The following is a 20,892-nucleotide window of genomic DNA, read 5'->3' on the forward strand; positions in this document are numbered from 1 at the left end:
AAACTAATTGTTTATGTATATTTTATGAATTAGAGTTTAAAATTAAACTGAGTTTGACGGATATGAATTAATAATACGATATAGTGTAGTACTCTTCGATATTATATTAATTTATATATTTATTATTGTTTTTCGATACCTACTAAAAAAATACGAATAATTGAATTTTAAAAGTAATAATTTATACATTTATTCCAACAGCTTAAAAAAACAATAAAAGTTTCTACTGTCTTGTCACGAACCACAATTGTATTATATTATACGTATTAAACGTACTAATAAGTAGCAGCTAGTTTACACGCACACACACATACACATACACATATATATATATACATATATATACAAAGTTGATTTTATCAAAACATTTAATTATACATTTACGCAGACAGCTTAGGCCAATATTTTGATACGTTAAAAAACGCAAGTACACATTATAGTTGTATATTATGTGTCGTCGTATTCGCTGGACATGCAATCCCTATCACAATGATGTTCGTTTTTCTTTTATTTGTGTTATGAATTTATGATACTTGCTATATTATTAATATTATAGTGTTCAATTTTGAAGTTGTAATATATTATTTTCGCGTTAAACACTATCGTTGCCGTCTAGTTTTCAAGTATATAAGTTGTATACGTACGGTTTTTACTCGTTAACATAACAAATAATAAAAGTAGTACTATTGAGTATAAAAACGGAACACTCGTGGAGCGTAGTACCTAATGTGCTGCAAATTTCAAACACGAGTTTACAATATAATGTAATTTAAATTACGGTTACCATAAAATCCTATAGTACACTAAATATATGGTATTGGAAAACAACGTTTTTAAACCAGGTCGTCAGCAGTTCAGGTCAAGAGGCTTCAAATGTAAACAGAATATTAGTCATTTATGAGTAAAAATATTATTATTTTTAAACTAAAAAAAAAACCTTAAGGTACAACACGATTATTTTTAATTCTTTACCAATTTTCGCGATAACTGTGGAGATTGGCCAGAAGAAGTTGGTAAAAAAAATAATAAATAATTGGGAATGTCCATAACCACTTTTCAGAATCCTTTAAACAGAACCCAAGTCAAATCTATAAGATTATATATTTCCTTAAGATCAAACATTTTCTGACAAATATAACATAATATATTGTACAAACTTATTCAAATTAATCTATTTATATTATAAATAACTTTAAATTTAATGATAATCATATTCAAAAACTATTACTTATGTATAAAAAATGTCTTCCAAACGTCCAGTGGCTTTAAATACCACGGACAGGTTTTTAACAAAAAAAAAAAAGAAGTAAAAATAACAGACACGCGTATCGTCCAACTCATTGCTATACCATCGCCCCACCGGCAGAAATCGAATGAGACAAACGATGATCGCCCGTAGTACGTATTATTATTATTATTATTATTATGTTTACCTAATGCAAACATTTTCGTATTTATCATCATCGTAGGCTATTCCGGCCTCGGGCGAGCGAGACTTGCTGCAGCAGGTATTGAGGTACATAACATAATATATATAATATACCCCGAAAATTCGCATATATATATATATATATATAGAATGTATATAAGTGATTGCGCAAACACTATAAATTACATTATCAACATTTGCAAGGGATACCTATATATACGCACAGTGTTTATAATATTTATATATAGATATATAGATATACAGGGTGGTCCGTGGCCTTTTTATCCTCATCATAATATTCAATGTTATGCACGTGCCAATACATGTGTATACAATATAATATATTATAATAATATAAGCTAATACTTGAAAACGCCAAGTACCATAACTCCGTTTCTATATGCATATTATATTAAACAATATACACGGTATGAATATATCGCTGTACAAATATGCATTTTTTTCTGCTTACCTGGTAAGAAAAAAAAATTGTCCGGTTTTTTTTTTTTTTTTTCATATAGTTTAATAATAAATTATGAAACCCCGCACAGTGTATGAACACAATATGCATACGCGTTTCGTCGGAAGTCCACAACACGATTTGATGAAAAATTTAAGTCCATTCGTCGATTGTCGATAATAAAAGCTATTAGATAGCATACGCTATGTATTGTATAGGTAATACATCGCATGCATTCATGCGACGCGTGTTCATAGAAAAATATTTACACATAAATAATACATATTACGCGCTGACGGTCAATTGTCATATTTTATAAAAAAAAAAAACGATAAACCCCGTGACGTTCGCGCTCGTGTAGATGTAAATAATATTCCAATTCCACGTTTACGACTAATATTATGTGTACACGAGTTTAATATGATAATTGAAACGACAATGTAAACTTAATGCAAAGCATCGCATAATATGAGGTGTACAACCGTACGCGTGGACACGTGGTATTTGGGATTTATATTTTAAATTCTTAAATACATATTAATCGAAAACGTATGAAAACGCGGTGGATATTTTTTCATTTGCACGTTATCTCCGAAAATCGATACGTAAGATACGTTAAAATACGTTTTAATAAACAGTAAACGGTGAATTGTATTTTTTGTATATGTAGCGATCGTGTGCGATTTCATCAGAAACGTAAAAAATAAAATGACCCGTGTATTTTCGATCTAGAAATATTTTTACATTTAAATCATTTGATAATCGATTTTTATTTTATTACTAAAGACTCAATTGTAAAACTTGTATTCGGGCATGTCTGCGAGGAGAAAGCGGGGTGTACAGCTGCAGAGCCAGTGAAATATGTGATCTGTAGGTTAATAACTCTCGGACTAGCTAGATTCCGGGTATAATGGAGAATAGTAGAACTAGCAAAGTCGTGCACGTGGACAGGGTCGCAGGAAGAACAATAATTCCACTCTTGGTTTTATAAATACGCGTTTAAAAAAACCAAGGAACTCACTCCGCTGAATAGAGTATAAGAGTTCCGAGTGTACGAGTGTCATTAAGCAGGTCACTGTAATAAATGTGTTAAATTTAAGTTTAGTGGATTATATTGTCACTTTTCTCTTATCTAAACGTAATACGCTCATTGCTTATACTAGTATAAAACTTTTCATTCAGTAAACGATAATATTATACCTTTATTACAATTATTATGTGTTTATTCTACTACGGGCTATTAAATAAAAATATAAATTTATATAATTATATATATATATATATATATGAAGTTTAAAAACAATAATGTATAATAACTCCAAAAAAAAAAACACGAAGGTGGAAAAAGGTAATACGTATATAGTATTTTCAAAAGACCTATAACATAATACTTATTTTTAAGATAATATTACGTTAATATATAAATAATTATAATTGTACTTAAAAATGATTTTTTTTTCGGTTTACCCATTACATTTTTTTTCTTTTTTATTAAAAAAAACTGACATATATTACAACAGATTAAATATTATAATTAGTTATAGATTTTATTAACCTACCTCCTGTAAGCTTATGCAGCTTGTGTTGGAGCTAGAGAGTTATGATTACTAATAAATATTACTAATCGAGTATAAACATAAAATGAAATGGTAATATAAAATTCTACATACAAATATACAATACAATCATTGTTTTATCGATAATCGTTATCAAAATAAATTAAGTGAAAAATGTTTTATTTCACGAATCTGCTACTTAACTTTCCACGCAAACACGCTGTTTTTGGTAGGATGTAGCAATTATTTTAATTGACAACCCACACATTTTCTATTATACGACTATATTCTATAAATACGAAATTGTCGAGCGTAAAATGAAATATAAACAATAATTAATGTCATACGATGTAATATTATTATGCGTTTGTTATAATATATATATTATATTATACAATATTGACATTACTGTATAGTGAATTTTCTGATACGGTAAACACGTTTAAACATCACAACGCGTGATGGTTAAATACTGTGCAAACTGTAATACTACAAACGGTCTATAGCGTATCATATATTACAGTGGACCTTATATAGTAATATACTAAATACTAATATATAGATAATACACTAATGTGAAGTGTTTTGCAGTAGTTGGTAGACAAATTATATGATATTATATACGTTATATACGATATATACATGTATATGCAAGATACAATATGTGGAGTAATATTAATAAAGTGCCAATATTAACATCAGAAGGGGCACAACAGTTGAAACTCACTTACTCGTATTTACATAATATAACATTGGACTGTTATGTTTATCTGGTCAACATAGACACGCTGAATGTAGCACAGAAATCCGTTCTCAGCACACACACACACACACGCGCACGTATATATATTCTAATCTCGATTGATTTTGTGGAATCAAACCACTATAAAAAAAATCTAGTGACGTAACGATTAACGTTAATAAAATTATATGTACATCTCCACACCAATTTTTATTACCAAATTCTTGACCGTACAGGTTGCTGCATGCAATAATAGTATATAATGCATAATATGGTCACTGATTAGAAGTGACTCTTGTAAACCCATCGCGGTTTTCAAGAGATCTTTACGTCAACTACAATATATAGATTTTTGATTTTCATCGCATAACCCTCAGGCTCCCGGTATATATTATTATAGCTATATTGATACCAGTACTAATCCCATTCAGCATACATCATATTATTATACATAAAATCTTCTCCAAAGGGAATTCATAGTTGCTGAAAAGGGGGAGTTTAGTTTTTTTTTTTTTTAAATGTTATTGAACCAATACACCACACGTTAACAATACTGCATTTTGATGTCTTGTCGACGGTACTTTAATATTATTATATTCTAATAGCGGTACATAAATATTTTTTTAGAAAATATAGCCTCCAGTCGGGTATAAGGTACCGTCTATAATAATAATATATACCATATAGGTATCTAATTTACGAGCAATGACCAAAACTATATCCCGCAGCAGTAGACAACGACAGTGTGTAACTCCATGATACACATTAATGAAGTATCTATACATATATATATATAAATATTCCGTTTATCAATATATGTATGTACTACACACTGATATGACAAATAGAATGAAAAAAGAATAAGAGAAGTCCGGTCACTGCGTGGGTTATTTTAGTTTTTATCATCGAAATAAACGTCGTAAAAACACATAAATATAATATAATAATATATTTAATATTTATACATGTACCTATATGCGCTGTTTAGAAACAATAAGAGTATAATATTTTTAGAGTAAATAAAAGTTAGGACTCTTGACTTTAATTTACAGTGGTAACAGAGGGTGAAGATGAAAAATTACGCTTTTTTACAGTGTTTACGAACGTATTATGGTCTTATGGTCTGGATGTAAAAATGATAATTCACGTCCACGGTAACAGCTAAAAAAAAATATATATACGAGTATTATATTAGTATTAATTTACCATCAGACACGCGATATACCTTTGAAAATAATTACCTGTTCGTTTAAAACGCTAAGTCTTTTGAATAATTAAACCTATATATGCGTATATATTATCTGCTTCAAGTAACATAAATACGTTGTATAAAAATATTATACTCACTATATAATAAAACGCCTACCTATAAAATGTAAATATAATAGCTTTTAGTTTACAATAATGCCGAGTAGTAAACGTGTATTAAACTATAATAAAATATATTTTTTGTTCAGATATATATACTTGCGATGGTTTGTAGTGGTAAGAAAGCAGTTAAAGAATTTTATTTTAAAATCCAAGTTAATTTTAAAATTAATCCGTGTTTCAGTTAATAGAGATGTCATCGCACAGACAAACTAATATATCTCGCACACCGAACTAAGCAAAAGAAAATACAAGGAAACTCATCACTCTGCCGTGTATAGGTTTTGATTGAACCTCTCGTCATTGAATAGGTCACTGTAATAAATATAAAAATTCAATGATAAACCAATTTATATACAAAAAACAAATTATTAGCAGACACAATGTTAAATAATAACAATAATTTACTTAATGAGTAAATCGTTACTCAAAATGATCTTTTACCTAAAAAAATGTTATCAGATGTTTTTATTTTTAGTTACTTTAGGTCTAAAATCAATTCACAAACCCGTGAACCTGTTTTTCTCCAATGCATGTTATTTATTATCGATTTGAATTTCATGCATTTGTCCGCCCATCAAGAAAATGACGGAACGAATCTCACATGTATATCCAAAGTTGTTGGATACATATAATAATAGTAGTGATAAATTTAATAGTAACAGAAATAGTATAAAATTGTTATGATAGATACGTACAAAACGGGAAAAATCAAAAATTACTTCGCTGTAGATAGTAGTACTCGCTTATAAAAAATTTACATATTATTAGAAAAACATAATTTTCAATAGACGAGTCTAGAATTTTCGCACCTTTCCGAAAACCAAATTTTAGATAAATTTCCAACAAAATGCTTATAACGGACACGTTCATCTAGGATCGCAACACCTCCGATAAAAAGCTAGAAACACAATAATGCGTTTATTAAAAGTCACGATATACTATGTGACTCACGAGTATACATGTGATATAACATATGCATATCAAATAGTGAGTATTGTATGTAATACATCATATAGTTGTAGAAAAGTATATATACAGTATAATAATGTACGCGGCGATGTGACGATATATTGCGATAGTGTATAATATCATGGACTCGAGCAGCAAACTTTTTTTTTTTTATTATATAGCATAGGGTCGTCAAACAGGTGCGCAGAGATAAACGTGTCAAAATGTGTCACGTATTTTTATTTTGAAAATCTGAACACACCCTATATAGGACGCTTGTGTATACAGGTAACGGTGCAGTGTATACAATATCATATTATATAATATAATGACAACATACACGAAAATACTACGTCATTTTCTGCAAAACCGTTAATATACATTCATATATTATTATACTTTATCGTGTATATATAATATATATTAATATTATACGTATAAAATGTAAATAAAGTTGGCGCGCACATTTCTGCAGTATACCGTATAGCTGCGGAGTATATATTAATAATAAGGTAGGTATATAATATTATAACTGATGGTCTCCGCGTTTAATCGATACTGTTCTATAAGACATTATACATAAATTATTCACGAGTCAACCGACTGAAATATACCGTCTGTATAGTCGTTATTCTTATTATTATTTTTTTTTTTTCGTTCTAAGTACCTACCTATTATTTTCAATTTTTTCTTTTTTTTTCCTTTCCCGGAAAAACATGTTATTTTATAAGCCGCATTGCATCAAATTGTACTTTCTCCCTTACCACTTCATCACGAACTACGCCGGCAACACCCGACACTGCTCTAGCCGTACGGCCCATATTATACAGACATTATACACCTACACACTGTATGCAGCAGTATATGCACGTCAATCGCACGTTTTGAAAAACGTCATATAGAGGCATATTATGTAATATAAAATATGTTATGTCTATCGTTTTCGCATTTCGTTGTACTATTATGATAATACACACGATAAAGACAATATGTACGCTTGAATTGGTGTCTCTGGACTGCCCCTCCTCTCACTGCGCTAACACGTCATATACTGTGGTGTATAATAATATTATTATAAACACGGGGATTGTACATTTTTCTATGTCGATAAAAAAAAAAGACACAATGTATGTGCACATGACTTCGCGATACATATAAAGTGATCAACCAAACATGTTCACACCCCTTTTAATCGTTTAAAATAACGCTTCCATATAAATTCTGATTTTTGGAGGTTTTAGATAATACATATTAAACATTAATTAGATACATATAATCAAATTTTTTTTTAACCATTAAAGAAGTGTCCTGAAGCAATACAAACTTATTTCTCCAGTAGAGAACCATCCGTTTTCACTGTATATTATTAATCAATAATCACGATCATTTTTTGAAAATGTTAATGTATCTTAGTTGAGTAATTTTTCAGTAGTTAAGTTTCATGTACACTATTAAGATAATTATCCTTAATAATGGTTGTATATCAAATATAAAATATATTATGTATTATTTAGTCTAGTAATTTCATTATACTCGGAAAATATTCATAATCATAAAATTTAAAAATATTAATTACTATAATTCTCAAATCATCATGGCCCCTATGTTTAAAACTATTATCGTGGACCATCGTCCTTATAATACAAAATGTTGAGTATTACAGAAATAACTCGTTAGAGTTAAAATTTTTAGACACACGTTAAGCATTTTTAAGACATTATGTACTTAACAATTTATAGTGAAAAGAAATAGTTCACATTTGGAAAAAAAATTGAAACAAAAACTTATTAAAAGAAAAAACAGGGTTGAGCATACTTTATGAAATATCTTGCTGTATATACGCAAAAGTAACAATACGCCTATTCGCATATGTATCTATTTTATGCAATCTATATCCACGAAACACAAATTTTCCACAATTTATTTTCTATACTTCGAACATCTTATTCGTTTTATTAATTACAATTAATTATAATGAAGAAAACTAAGTATCTTTTAAGTAAACCCACAACACTGATGTACCTAAATAGTCTATACAAAACGCCGTGTGATCAGAATAATTATTATTATGAAATACCTCAGAAAATATGAACATTATTAAAGTATTATTAAGTATTACTATAGATTTATAACAATACTGTACAATAATATTTGTTTATTTTAATATCAAAAAATATTATACTGGGCCTCACTGAGTTTAAAACTCATGATATCGATTATTCGTTTCTCTCTTAATCGACCAAACTTGTAATTCAATAAATCGGATTAATATAACTATTAAAAAACTTAACTAACGTCTTTATTATGATAATTTTGACACATAAAATTTAGATTCAATTTTGCCTTGAGTAATACTACACAAATTAACAAATAAAAAAAAGTAACAAATTACTAAAATTAAAATAGTACCTATGAAATATACAAATACTTATAATATCATACTTTCCGAGTACATTATGTAATATGTTAAGGTATAAAAATTCTAAAACCACATTAATAGTTATAGTATTAATAGTTAATAATATATAGTTTGTACTTTCAATTGAAACTTTTTGTTAGTTGTATTTATTTTTTCAAATGTAGAGATTTTATTGATTTTACAACAATCTGTTTTATCTCCTGCATGTGTTGGACATGGGATAAATATTTAAATAGATGAAGTACCTATAAGAATTCTCATCGAAAAAACAATTTTTTAATTTATTTTAAAGTGATACTATTTTTAAATCTGCCAGTAGTTTAAGGCTTTAAAAATTGTATCGTGTAACTTACTTTTAAAACCGGCAATTGATAATTTACGGACAACGTAAATTTATTGTCAACAACGACAAAGCGAGTATATCTTAAAATGTACACATATGGGTTAGGTATACTGACTATACTGAAAATATAGAAGTACTTAGATAAATATTGAAACGGTCGTATTTTATGACGTACGTGTATTATTGTTATTTTCACATTAGTCGTGGCTGGGTGGTCCCCGATAACGGCTATATAGTGATTTGGAATCATAATATTATCTTTACAGCCAATAATACGTCAGGTAGAAATAGTTTCAGCAAAAATTAAAATCGAACCTTTTTGTTTAACATCAGTGAAAACAATAGTTAGGGTGAAATTTGTAATCAAAATTTGTCTTTTGATAAAACTCCGAATTTTTCACCATTTGCATCTATAATACATATAATGAAATAAGCAGACAAATCACAGGTTTAACAGATACATAATTGCGTATTTTGCGTCGAATTGATTAAAATGAGTTTGTGTGATTTGGACGATTTGGTATACCTATATAGAATATAATAATTCATATATTATGTCAATTAATAAATTTTAGATACATTTAACAGTTTTATGTTTATAAAGTAAAAACTAAATAGATAAAGCAGTTGTTCAAAAGTAAACAACTTAAATCATAACAACAATATTATAATTATATTACAAATGTACTTTAGCTAAACTTAATCAAACTAAGTATGTACTCAAAATCCCATCTATATTTAAAATAACAAACTGCTTTGATATTTAAGAAGTTATTATTTTATACTAATTTACGTTTCTAAAATTTGAATAGTTAAACTATAATATTATAAATACAAATAATAATTTATTATTAAAAACAAAAAAAACGCAATTTTAAATAATAAACATAAAATGAAATTTTATTTTTCTGTGTTCTATATGAATGAGTTATCATTGAGTTATGTCAATACTATTATCAGGTATAGCATAACCGTTTAGAAAGTATTTAATACAGATTTAGAAATAAACAAAACTGTATAAAGCTGCAGTAATGTAATACAAAAATGTATTGAGACACAATTCATAAATTAGGTAGTGTTTATTTTTTTAATTTCTAATACCCATCAACTAACATCTATGCATAGAAAAAAATGTATAACAATTTAAAATATGACTATTGAAGTAACGTTAATAAAGCTCTTCGATTTATCATCATTGACGCCATTACCAATTTTCAGGATTGGAAAGCATTTCGAGGACATAGCCTCATTAATTGACAAGGGTGACTTATACTATATGACATTGGTGATTAAGACCTTAGATTATTTAATTGAGGCGTTCTATTTCCTTTGTCAAAGTAATAAACTTATGACGGGGAAGGGAAGGTATACATCATGACCGTATATACACATGTAAAAGCTATAACACAAACTCGACTGCAATATAAATGTCGGTATCAAGAGGGATGCACATGAATCACATGTATTCGTATATATTTTGGTTTGTATAATATAATAATAAGTAAGCTGTATCTTATATGTCATAATCATCAATTTACGTGACTCTTAATTAGTCTGTCAATCGGACAATATTTCGTACGGACTTATGATAATGCAAAAAATATATGATACCGATGACATATTTTATCGACACCGACTCACTAATCACTATCAATATCCTTTTATTATATAATAACATTATCTTTATAATTTATCTCACAAAGAAGAAAAACACGGCAATTATATAAATGCATTAAAACTTGATAGAAAATATATTATTTTTTAACAGAAAGATACAAACTTATTTGTTTTTCAATTGAAAACCCGCCTTCTCTACTATAAATCATTAAAGGATAAATTAAAATTCGAATAAGTAGTTATCAATTTAACTTTACGTACAACAATAATAGGTCTATGATAACGAGTGTAGACGACGTGGCAGGCAATTTCCACGGGTACAGTTACAGAGTGATTTGAAAATGTTAGTAATTTATATTAATCTATCAATATGTATAATTTATAAAAATGGTTCAAGTATAATAAATACTAGATCCAATATTACATATATATCTTATATCACTGTAAAATCATTTTTAAAGACTATTATCCTTAAAATAAATATTTTAATAACTGAAAACTACTCATTCGGATTTTGAATTAGGTACAAAAACATTTTCAAAAAAAAATATTCACTACATAGTTTACAGTAAAAAATGGAAGATCTCATTTGAAGAACAGAAGTTTGTATTACCACAGACACTCCTTAAGTAGATCGACAAAATTCAAGAATTTGAAAATATGGTCTTTGAGCATATTTCAAAATTACAAAAAATCAGAATTCGAATAAATAAATTTTATGAATAGAAAAAACGAGAGTGAGCCTATGCATGGCGAATCGCCCTGATATACTGCAGAGTATAGTTATAACAATCTATATTGGAATTTTGTCAAAGAAGTGCAATATGTCTTCGATCTGGCCATCATGATGCCCTCGGGCCGAATTCGGCAGTTGTCGACCAGGCGGTACGGTTACTAATAAATATGTCATATGCGGGCAATTCACTGAATCGTGTGAAGAAATCTGGCCATTCAAAAAACTTTCTAAAAATGTATTTTAGGGTGTTTTATATTACGGGACTCTCATAGTCTTTAATTTAACGTACGGCGTCAGGGTTGACGGTGCTATTGTTTGTGAACGTGATGTCTGACCGTTGCGGCTCTTTTGAGCTAGTCGTAACGGTGACTATAATATACGTATATAGGTGTATACAATACAAAATCACATTCAATAAAGTTATTGTACTCGTATTTTCGTATGGGTCGTAAATTCATACCATAGTCGAATCTCTGTGTGTATAACGGAGTACGCTTTGTAGTTTATTGATATTCTTGATTTATACGATTTATTCTCGCTTTGCGTATTAATAATAATATGTTACAATTTACAAATATCAGCCTTGACTCACGAGTATACTTAGAACGATAAATAGTGATGAATACTGCTTGCTTAATCTACAATATCGTATTTATGTGGTCCGCTTTTTAAAATGTATTTTTAGTATATAGGTAATTTATAAGTTATACGTCTAGTAGTGTTATATTTTTTATACTCCGTACGTGTTTTAACTCCATTGCTATAACTCCATAGGTACCCCTTTCGTAAACTTTAAATTTGTTTATAAATAATAAACCGCATCACCACCAAAAGTTGACATTTATATTAAATTAAATAATTCTACATCAAAATTTCAGATTAAAAATAGAAACGCTACTTGAGCTATACATAAAAAAATGATTTAGTTTTTACACAAGTTATGATAATTATTTCGAGAATACGAAAAAAAAATACTCCCACCAAAATTTTTTAAACATTTTTTTAACTAAACTGAACCACAAACAATCGTTGAACAAATTCACTTTAGTCCCACACACTTTTTGTTTATAATTTTTATTATCGAAGTAAAATCAATGTACCAACAGGATTTTTTTTATAATACCTATCTTAAAATCTACAGAGTTGGACTGAAAACCAACTTTTATGGAAGCGACAAACAATCTAAACTTACACGTCACTAAAACGAGATTATTCAATTATAACTAATAATTATACGTCAGTATTTTTTAATATAAGTAACATGTTTCTATTAACTCTATACCAAAACGAATCAATCGGTAGTATACAATTCGAGAATGCAAATTTATGATTTTATCATATTTATATCATTAACAAATAACAATAAATAATGATAACTTTAATATTATAATCGTTAATATAAACTTTAAGCTTAAAAATAGTAAAAATGCACAAGTGGTAAACATTTAATTGTCAACAGTCAACTGGTTAAATGCATAAAAGTTCCAACTATTTACAACTATACAACTAAAAAACCTCATTAATATTTTAACGATCTTGACAAATAATCAAAAATAAACAAACCATACTATAAAACCAAATGGTAAGAAAAATAGGGTTGTAATTAAATTTATATATATAATTAATGTATGTATGATTGTAATATTTATTATATTTTGACGTGTATGATGAAATATTGTATATTAATATTATTCAACGTTATAAAGTGTCGACTGAATTAAACTAATAGCATTTTGTGTTAACCTAAAATTTAACATATTGTAATCATATTACATTATGTTGTTTGAACTCGATAAATATAATATTATGTTGATAATGAAAATATTATTGTATTGTAATTTTTTTTTAATCACTTTAAAACATTTAGCAAAACAGTATTCGCGATAGAATAATTAAATATAAAGACTAATTCGGTTAGCGTTAATGTTCGTATGTAAACATCAATTTTGTTGAATCAAAAAATGTAGTGAGTATTACAGCTACGCAATAATATACGTAGAGCGCCATAGCCGTATGGTGCGGACGTATTCGTATACCTACCTAATTATATTGGAAGAGATGTGACATGTTTAAAACAGGGAAAAATTAAACTATTATGGGTTTTTTATTAGAAAATATAGTTATTTATTTTCAATGTTTTTTTGTTTTTGTTTTAAATATCTGTAATTTTAATTTAAGTTTTAAATTATTATTTCACCGACAACTTATTAAATTACACAAATCTAACTAAACAGCAGTATCTATAACTGCGAAATATTGATTATGCACGTTTACCACGAATACATCTATAATATTTTAAATGCAAACGGCAAAGATTTTTAGACGAAATTTATAATAATGTTAACTATATGATGGCCTATAATACATTATGTATTGTTTTCAATAATAAGACATAATTTACTGCTGTTATCTTGCATTAATGTGATAATCATGACGTGGTTGCCAATTGATACTTTCAAGAAATATACAAATTTGTACATTCAATGTATACACGTTAGCAGTGTATCTATTTTAATATTTACAATTATTATCAATACTGCAAGCGATGGACGACTGGAAGTTATATTCTTTCCTACTTATTGTTGAAATTATTTTAAGAAAACAATAAAATTATTGTATTTATAATTTGTTTTTTTATTATTTAATAGTAAGAATATATAAAGGTAATTTTTGACCATAAGATTTCCTTCGTTTTCTATTGGACTAATACACGGCATTGTGAAAAATATCAATAAAGTGAGATTCGATTGATTATGAAATAAAAAATTATTATTATACATTTTATCATAGTTCATATGAATAAAGAGACCCCCTAGTGCGTGGTAATCATTTTTGCAAGCTTACAGAACCGTCATAATAAAAATAGGAGCGCTTCAATTGGTAACTGTAACATTTAGCCAATAACAATTGTGCAACGAACATTTTCATAATTTTGCATGTGTTGTTTGAACAAAAAAAAATTTATAATTATTTACAATTTTAAAATATTATATATTAGTACACAATTTTGTCTGTTCAAATAAATTAATATTTATAATCACAAAAAAAATGGAGAAGTCGCTTTGCTTTATAGTAGGTATATTGAGTGCAGGGGCGTCATTTGGGGGGATCAGGATATACGGTTACATCCCTTACTTTTAAAATAGTTCCAATTGGGCTGCACCCTGATGAAATAATGCTCGATTATTAATATGATTAAAATCAAATTGTATTTTAAATATTTTAATTTTTTATATTGACATTTATCAATATTGGTATACTGTCAATCATGATTACAACTTTAAATTACATTGATAATAAACAAATATTGTGATATACATTTTTATTGTATTTTAGTTTTTAAATGGACTTTCACTTTTTTTTTTTTTATGTCGATACATTTATTTGGTCTATGATGTATTGAAATAATTGAAAACAGGATAATGTACATATATGTATAGAAGGTATATCTACTTGTTTATAACCTGGTGAAATTTTACAATGACATGCTTGATATCTCGCACACCTGAAAAAAACCTGAAATGACGCCCCTGATTGAATGTACCTTATAATTGAGTAGGTCATTGTAATGGCTGCATTAAATTTGAATTCAATAATGAATAATCATTACATACGATGAAAAACGATTCTCAGTGTAGAACAACTATATCAGACTATAGTTCTAGAATATTGTATACAGCTGTAAATAATGTTGTAATCAGTGGCGCATTTAAACATTTAGTGCCCTGGGGCAACATTTTACTAGCGCCCCCCCCCCTCCTCAAGAAATACACATTTAATATTTTTGTAGATAATAAATATAAATATATTTAAAATAATTATTAATATACTAGAACAAACAATATTTAAAAATGTACTTATAATTTTCGTCGTGCATGGTCTTGAGCAAATTCTTGAATAATATCGTCGTAGCTTATTGCTGTAGTAACATCAGATTCTATATTCATGATTGCTAATGCAGTGAGCCTTTCTTCGCCTATGTTTGACCTTAAATATGATTTTATTCGTTTTAAGGCTGAAAATGACCTCTCAGTTGAGCAGTTACTAACTGGAGTGCATAGTAACATTCTTAAAGCAATATCTATATAAGGGAAAATATCCTTCAAATTATTTTTTCTTATAAACACTAACATATCTTGAATACTTTGAGGAGGATTAGAAATAGTTTTCAAATAGCTGCTAAAATGAATACATTCATTAGGAAATGAAGTTCCCAAATCTGTATTATATTCATTTCTTAACAGCTCAGCAGATACCCTTATGTCTGCAGCTGTCATTTTAGTAATTTTAAAAAAAAAATAATAATTTTTTAAAAGGTTGTTATATGCAATTTTTCTTCTCAACAATTCTGACTTCAATTGGTCTAAAATAACAAAATAGGTATTGATTTTAAAATTAGTTACAATACTTTCCATTGAACTGTCATCACTAAATTTTTTAATTTTTTTTTGTCGCTTTTCAGTATTTCTAAAGTTCATAATTCCACATTTTTCAATAGCATTTCTTTTAAAATTTTCATAATCTTTATCTGTACGAATATCACCAACATAATTAATTAATGATTGATAAAGCTCAACAACAACACTTAAATCAATATTTACACTTTGAAGTTTTTTGCTAACTGTATTAAACCTATGTAATATGTCTCCCCAAAAAATTGACAAGAAAGATGTTTCTAATGATTTAAGTATTTTGAGTATACCATTTGCTTCACATCGAATAGCTGGTTTTTCTTTTTCATTTTCTCCAATCTTAATTAAAGCATTTTCAATAGATGACCAATTTTTATTTAATGAATAACATGCATCATCTCTTGCAGACCACCTTGTATCTGATAATCTCTTGATTGAAGAATTTAAAATCTGCCATCGGTAAGTTGATGCTGAAAAGAATGTGTACAAGTTTTGAAGAAAGTTAAAAAAATGAATAGCTTCATTACAACAGCTGGCAGCATTTTGTCCCACTAAATTTAATGAATGAGCCGAGCAGGGAACAAACTTGGCCAATGGATTTATCAGTTTTATTCTAGCTTGTAATCCAGAGTAACTACCAGACATGTTACTCGCATTGTCATATGACTGCCCTCTTAAATAGTTAAGATTCAAATTGTACTTATTCAGAATTGTTATCACTGCTTCAGCCATATCTTCTGATTTATGTCCAACATTATTCATAAAACATAAAAAACGCTCAAATACATTACCACTCTCATCAACAAATCGTACAACTAAAGAAAGTTGATCAGTGTGGGTAATATCTGGCGTTGAATCAACACTAATTGAAAAATATCGTGAAGTATTGACATCTTGAATAATAGTATTTTCTACTTTTTTAGACATTAATAAAATAAATTGCTCATAAATATAATATGATAAATATGAAGTATGACCTTTACCGGGATTACCATTTTTGGAAATATGGTTTGATATAAAAGGGTCAAATTCAGCTAATAACTCAAGTGCCATCATAAAATTTCCATTACGTGGACATCCAATTTTTGAAGTATGTCCTCTGAATGCTAAACCTCTTGATGCCAATGTTTTAACAATTGCCACAACTCTTTTTAAAACATTGATCCAATACATACGTTCATTTTCAATTTGTTGTATTATTTGTTGATCAATTCTTTGATGTGTTTGTCCTCGATTTTTCATTGCTAGAATATTTGAACGATGTTTTAAAGAATTTTCATGTTGTGATATGAGCTCTTCAGCTCTTTTCCAGTTTGAAAATCCTTTTGAAGCAAATGAAGATGAATTTATGTTGCCAAACAACAAGCATGGGATACAGTAAATTACACCCTTACTTTCTGAGTATGCAATGAAATTACGTTTAATTGAATCACCATTAGTTAGTCTTGTATTCCAATAGTTTTTATTGCAAAATCTTAAAATTAAATTAAAATAAGGTTAAGTTATTAAAATTATCTTATCATTAGTTACTAAAACTTAAATTTGTACCTATAGTAGGTTTTGGTAGTTTTTTTGTGAAGTTTTGTATATGCTCGTTTAGATTTGGTAAAATTTAAATCATTTAAATCTTGAGAAAATCCATTAATACAAATATATTCTATAGTGAACTCGTTTATTTTCCATAAAGCAGGATCACATCTATGAAAAATAACAACTATTATATATTATATTGTAATTGATTTATTTTAATCTATAAATACTAAAATTAAGTGACTGGTATATAAAAAATTATGAAAACACTACAAACACTGAACATGGTTATTTTAAAACAAAACTAATAATTATGTAATTTTCATTTAATCACTTAATTCCTTTTTAACTATTTTAATACACCTACCAAATTAAAACACATAAATATTAGAATAGTATTTGTATTGAATAGTGTTTATTTATATTAAAATATTAGTAAATAATTTAGGTATCTTACAAGTAATTATTAAAATATTAACATAAAATAATTTACCGAGGAATATCAGTAGGCTCAAACAAAACATCAGCAGTTTCATTATTCTTAGATGACAATATATCAGTATTTATCTCAGAAATACTATCTATTAAATAATAAAATACAATTATTTAATTGCAAATATAAAATAGTTACATTTTTAATTTACTTTCTGTCTTAATATAACCACTACTTTTTGTAAGTTTGTGTTGTTCAGAACTGTTTACATTTGAATAATCTGGGTATATTTGTATTTGTGTATCTTGATTTAACATCTCTAGTTTATCATCTGTATCTATTAAATAATAAAATACCACTATTTAATTGCAAAAATAAAATAATTACATTTTTTATTTACTTTCTGTCACAATATTTCCACTACTTGTCATAGGATTGTGCTGTTCAGAACTGTTTATATTTGAATAATCTGGGTTCATTTGTATTTGTGTATCTTGGTTTAACATATCTAGTTCATCATCTGTATCTATTAAATAATAAAATACAATTATTTAATTGCAAATATAAGATAGTTACATTTTTAATTTTACTTTCTGTCTCAATATAACCACTACTTTTTGTAGGTTTGTACTGTTCAGAACTGTTTACATTTGAATAATCTGGGTTCATTTGTATTTGTGTACCTTGGTTTAACATCTCCAGTTTATCATCTGTATCTATTAAACATAAAAAAGAATTATTTAATTTCAAACATAAAATAAATATAATTTTAATTTAATTTCTGTCTCAATATTTCCATCATTTTTTGTAGCCATGCTGTACAGAACTGCTTACATTTGAATAATTCAGGTTTATATTTATTTTTGTAGGTAGGTTTAACTTTAACATATCTAATTCATCAAGTTTCAATTATTATTCAAATTTATTATAAAATTCAAAATATAAGTTTCAAAGTAAACCAGCTTTTATTAACTAATTATAACTTCAACTAGTTAATAAATACAAAAATTTGATCACTAAAAATGTCAATAGTTATAAGAGACAATTATCAGATAGGTAGTCTATACTAGGTATAATATAATGGTCCTATATTAATATAAAAAGCGAGTTTGGTATTTTTTTAAAACAGGTAGGTACTTTAAATAATTAAATACAAAATAAGAAATTTGAAAATTGAAACACTGAATTGTTATTTGTTTTTATACTTCAATAAAAACAAAAACAAAAACAACTTACTTGAATTATTCGATGGCTTGAACATACTATCTAATTTTCTACAATTCTTAATTAATGCATCGTGTTTTAATTTTTTAATTTTTGCTTGCTTTCTATATCCTGAACCACTAAGCTTTTTTTTAGCTTCCATATTGAAAATCCGCGTATAATCTATTACAGAATATAGTAATATAAATATAATTTATAATACTCAATCGAGTACAGTGCATAGAACCATATATAAACTATAAATTTATAACATTGTACTTACCAAATTCCAGTAATTTATAGAAGGTATACTGGAATACTGAATACTAATTTTGAAAGTAGAACGAATTATAAACAATAAACAATAAAGATTAAATCAAATATTAACATTAAGCGTCTAATGACCGTATGGTTAACTTATTACACAAGACGCTGTCAGAAGACAATTAAACACGCGAGTCACTATAGCTAATATTGACAAAAATAACGTTCGGCGGTCGGCGATAAGGAAAATAATATTTTGATGTGGATATTATGTTATTTTTAACTCGTATTAGCTAATAACATGTTATTTCCGCCACAGATGATATATATTATAATATATAAATAAATCATTGATATTTATATCTATGATTGTCACAATCCCGTGCCGCTCATAGACCTGTATGAAAACCGTTTATAATCATAGACCTTATGAGTTATAACTAAAATGTCTATTTTTAATTTATAATCTTTATTTGTATTTTGTATAATAATATTATATCAAATTAAATAGAAAGATTTCAATTATATGTAGTGGTAAACTATAAAAATTTTCCCGCCCCCTAGAATTTGGCGCCCGGGGCACTTGCCCCAGTTGCCCCCCCTTAAATGCGCCACTGGTTGTAATAAAAATGGTTGAACTAATTTTTTTCAATAACAAATTGTTTATATTAAATATTATAATGATAATTAAAAATTATAAAATATACTATTGCTAGCTATTATTGACTCCGAAGTAAACAACGTAGAATGTTGTGGATAGGTTCGCAGTAGAAATAAATTAATCTATAAATTTAAAAAAAAATGATTGTATAAAATAACAAAATATTTAAAATTAATATTAATAAATTATATTTATTTATTTAAATTATTTACGGGCATTTAGCCCAATTACAGCATTTGTTTTTAAGATTAAACATTCAGAAAAAAAAATATGCATATATAATAATAGAAAAACACTTTTATGGTAATAATTAATATATTATTATTAATATATATTTTTTTAATATTTAATACTAAATGTGTTATTTATTTTTGGTTTTTTCCCAATTATTTTGAAAAATACTGGGCAGTGGCGGATTTACGGAAGGGGGAGGCAAATGGGGTCTGAACCCCATCCCTAGACGCTTATATAATGTTATACAATTTATAATGATACATATTATAAAATATTGTTTTTATATATTATTATTTATTTTTCAAGACTCTTTCCCCGAAGAAAAAAACGTGGAGAATCCAACACTGCTACTGGAAATTAAACGTTTACAATACCTAATTATTATTTAGAATACATTAATATTATGATAGAAAGTTTGACAGTTTTACGTTGAAATTACATTTAACCGCGGAAAATGACTATAATATACATTTTATTCGATGAATGTATTGTATAGTATATGCTATATAATGTACTTATATTACATGTATACGT

General features: G+C 27.3%; 1 protein-coding gene across 1 annotated transcript; it reads right to left on the reverse strand.

Moving 5' to 3' along the window:
- Window positions 1-15,478: 15,478 nt before the first annotated feature.
- On the reverse strand, window positions 15,479-19,890 carry LOC132932159 (zinc finger MYM-type protein 1-like). Its single transcript, XM_060998402.1, has 8 exons — window positions 19,233-19,890; window positions 18,587-18,712; window positions 18,397-18,522; window positions 18,208-18,333; window positions 18,057-18,144; window positions 17,582-17,731; window positions 17,428-17,507; window positions 15,479-17,355 (listed from the first exon to the last, which is right to left on the reverse strand). The coding sequence occupies exons 1-8, from the start codon at window positions 19,360-19,362 to the stop codon at window positions 15,479-15,481; spliced, it is 2,703 nt and encodes a 900-aa protein (XP_060854385.1). The 5' UTR covers window positions 19,363-19,890.
- Window positions 19,891-20,892: the final 1,002 nt, after the last annotated feature.

The sequence above is a fragment of the Rhopalosiphum padi genome, chromosome 1, assembly GCF_020882245.1.
Source record: "Rhopalosiphum padi isolate XX-2018 chromosome 1, ASM2088224v1, whole genome shotgun sequence".
Taxonomy (NCBI): domain Eukaryota; kingdom Metazoa; phylum Arthropoda; class Insecta; order Hemiptera; family Aphididae; genus Rhopalosiphum; species Rhopalosiphum padi.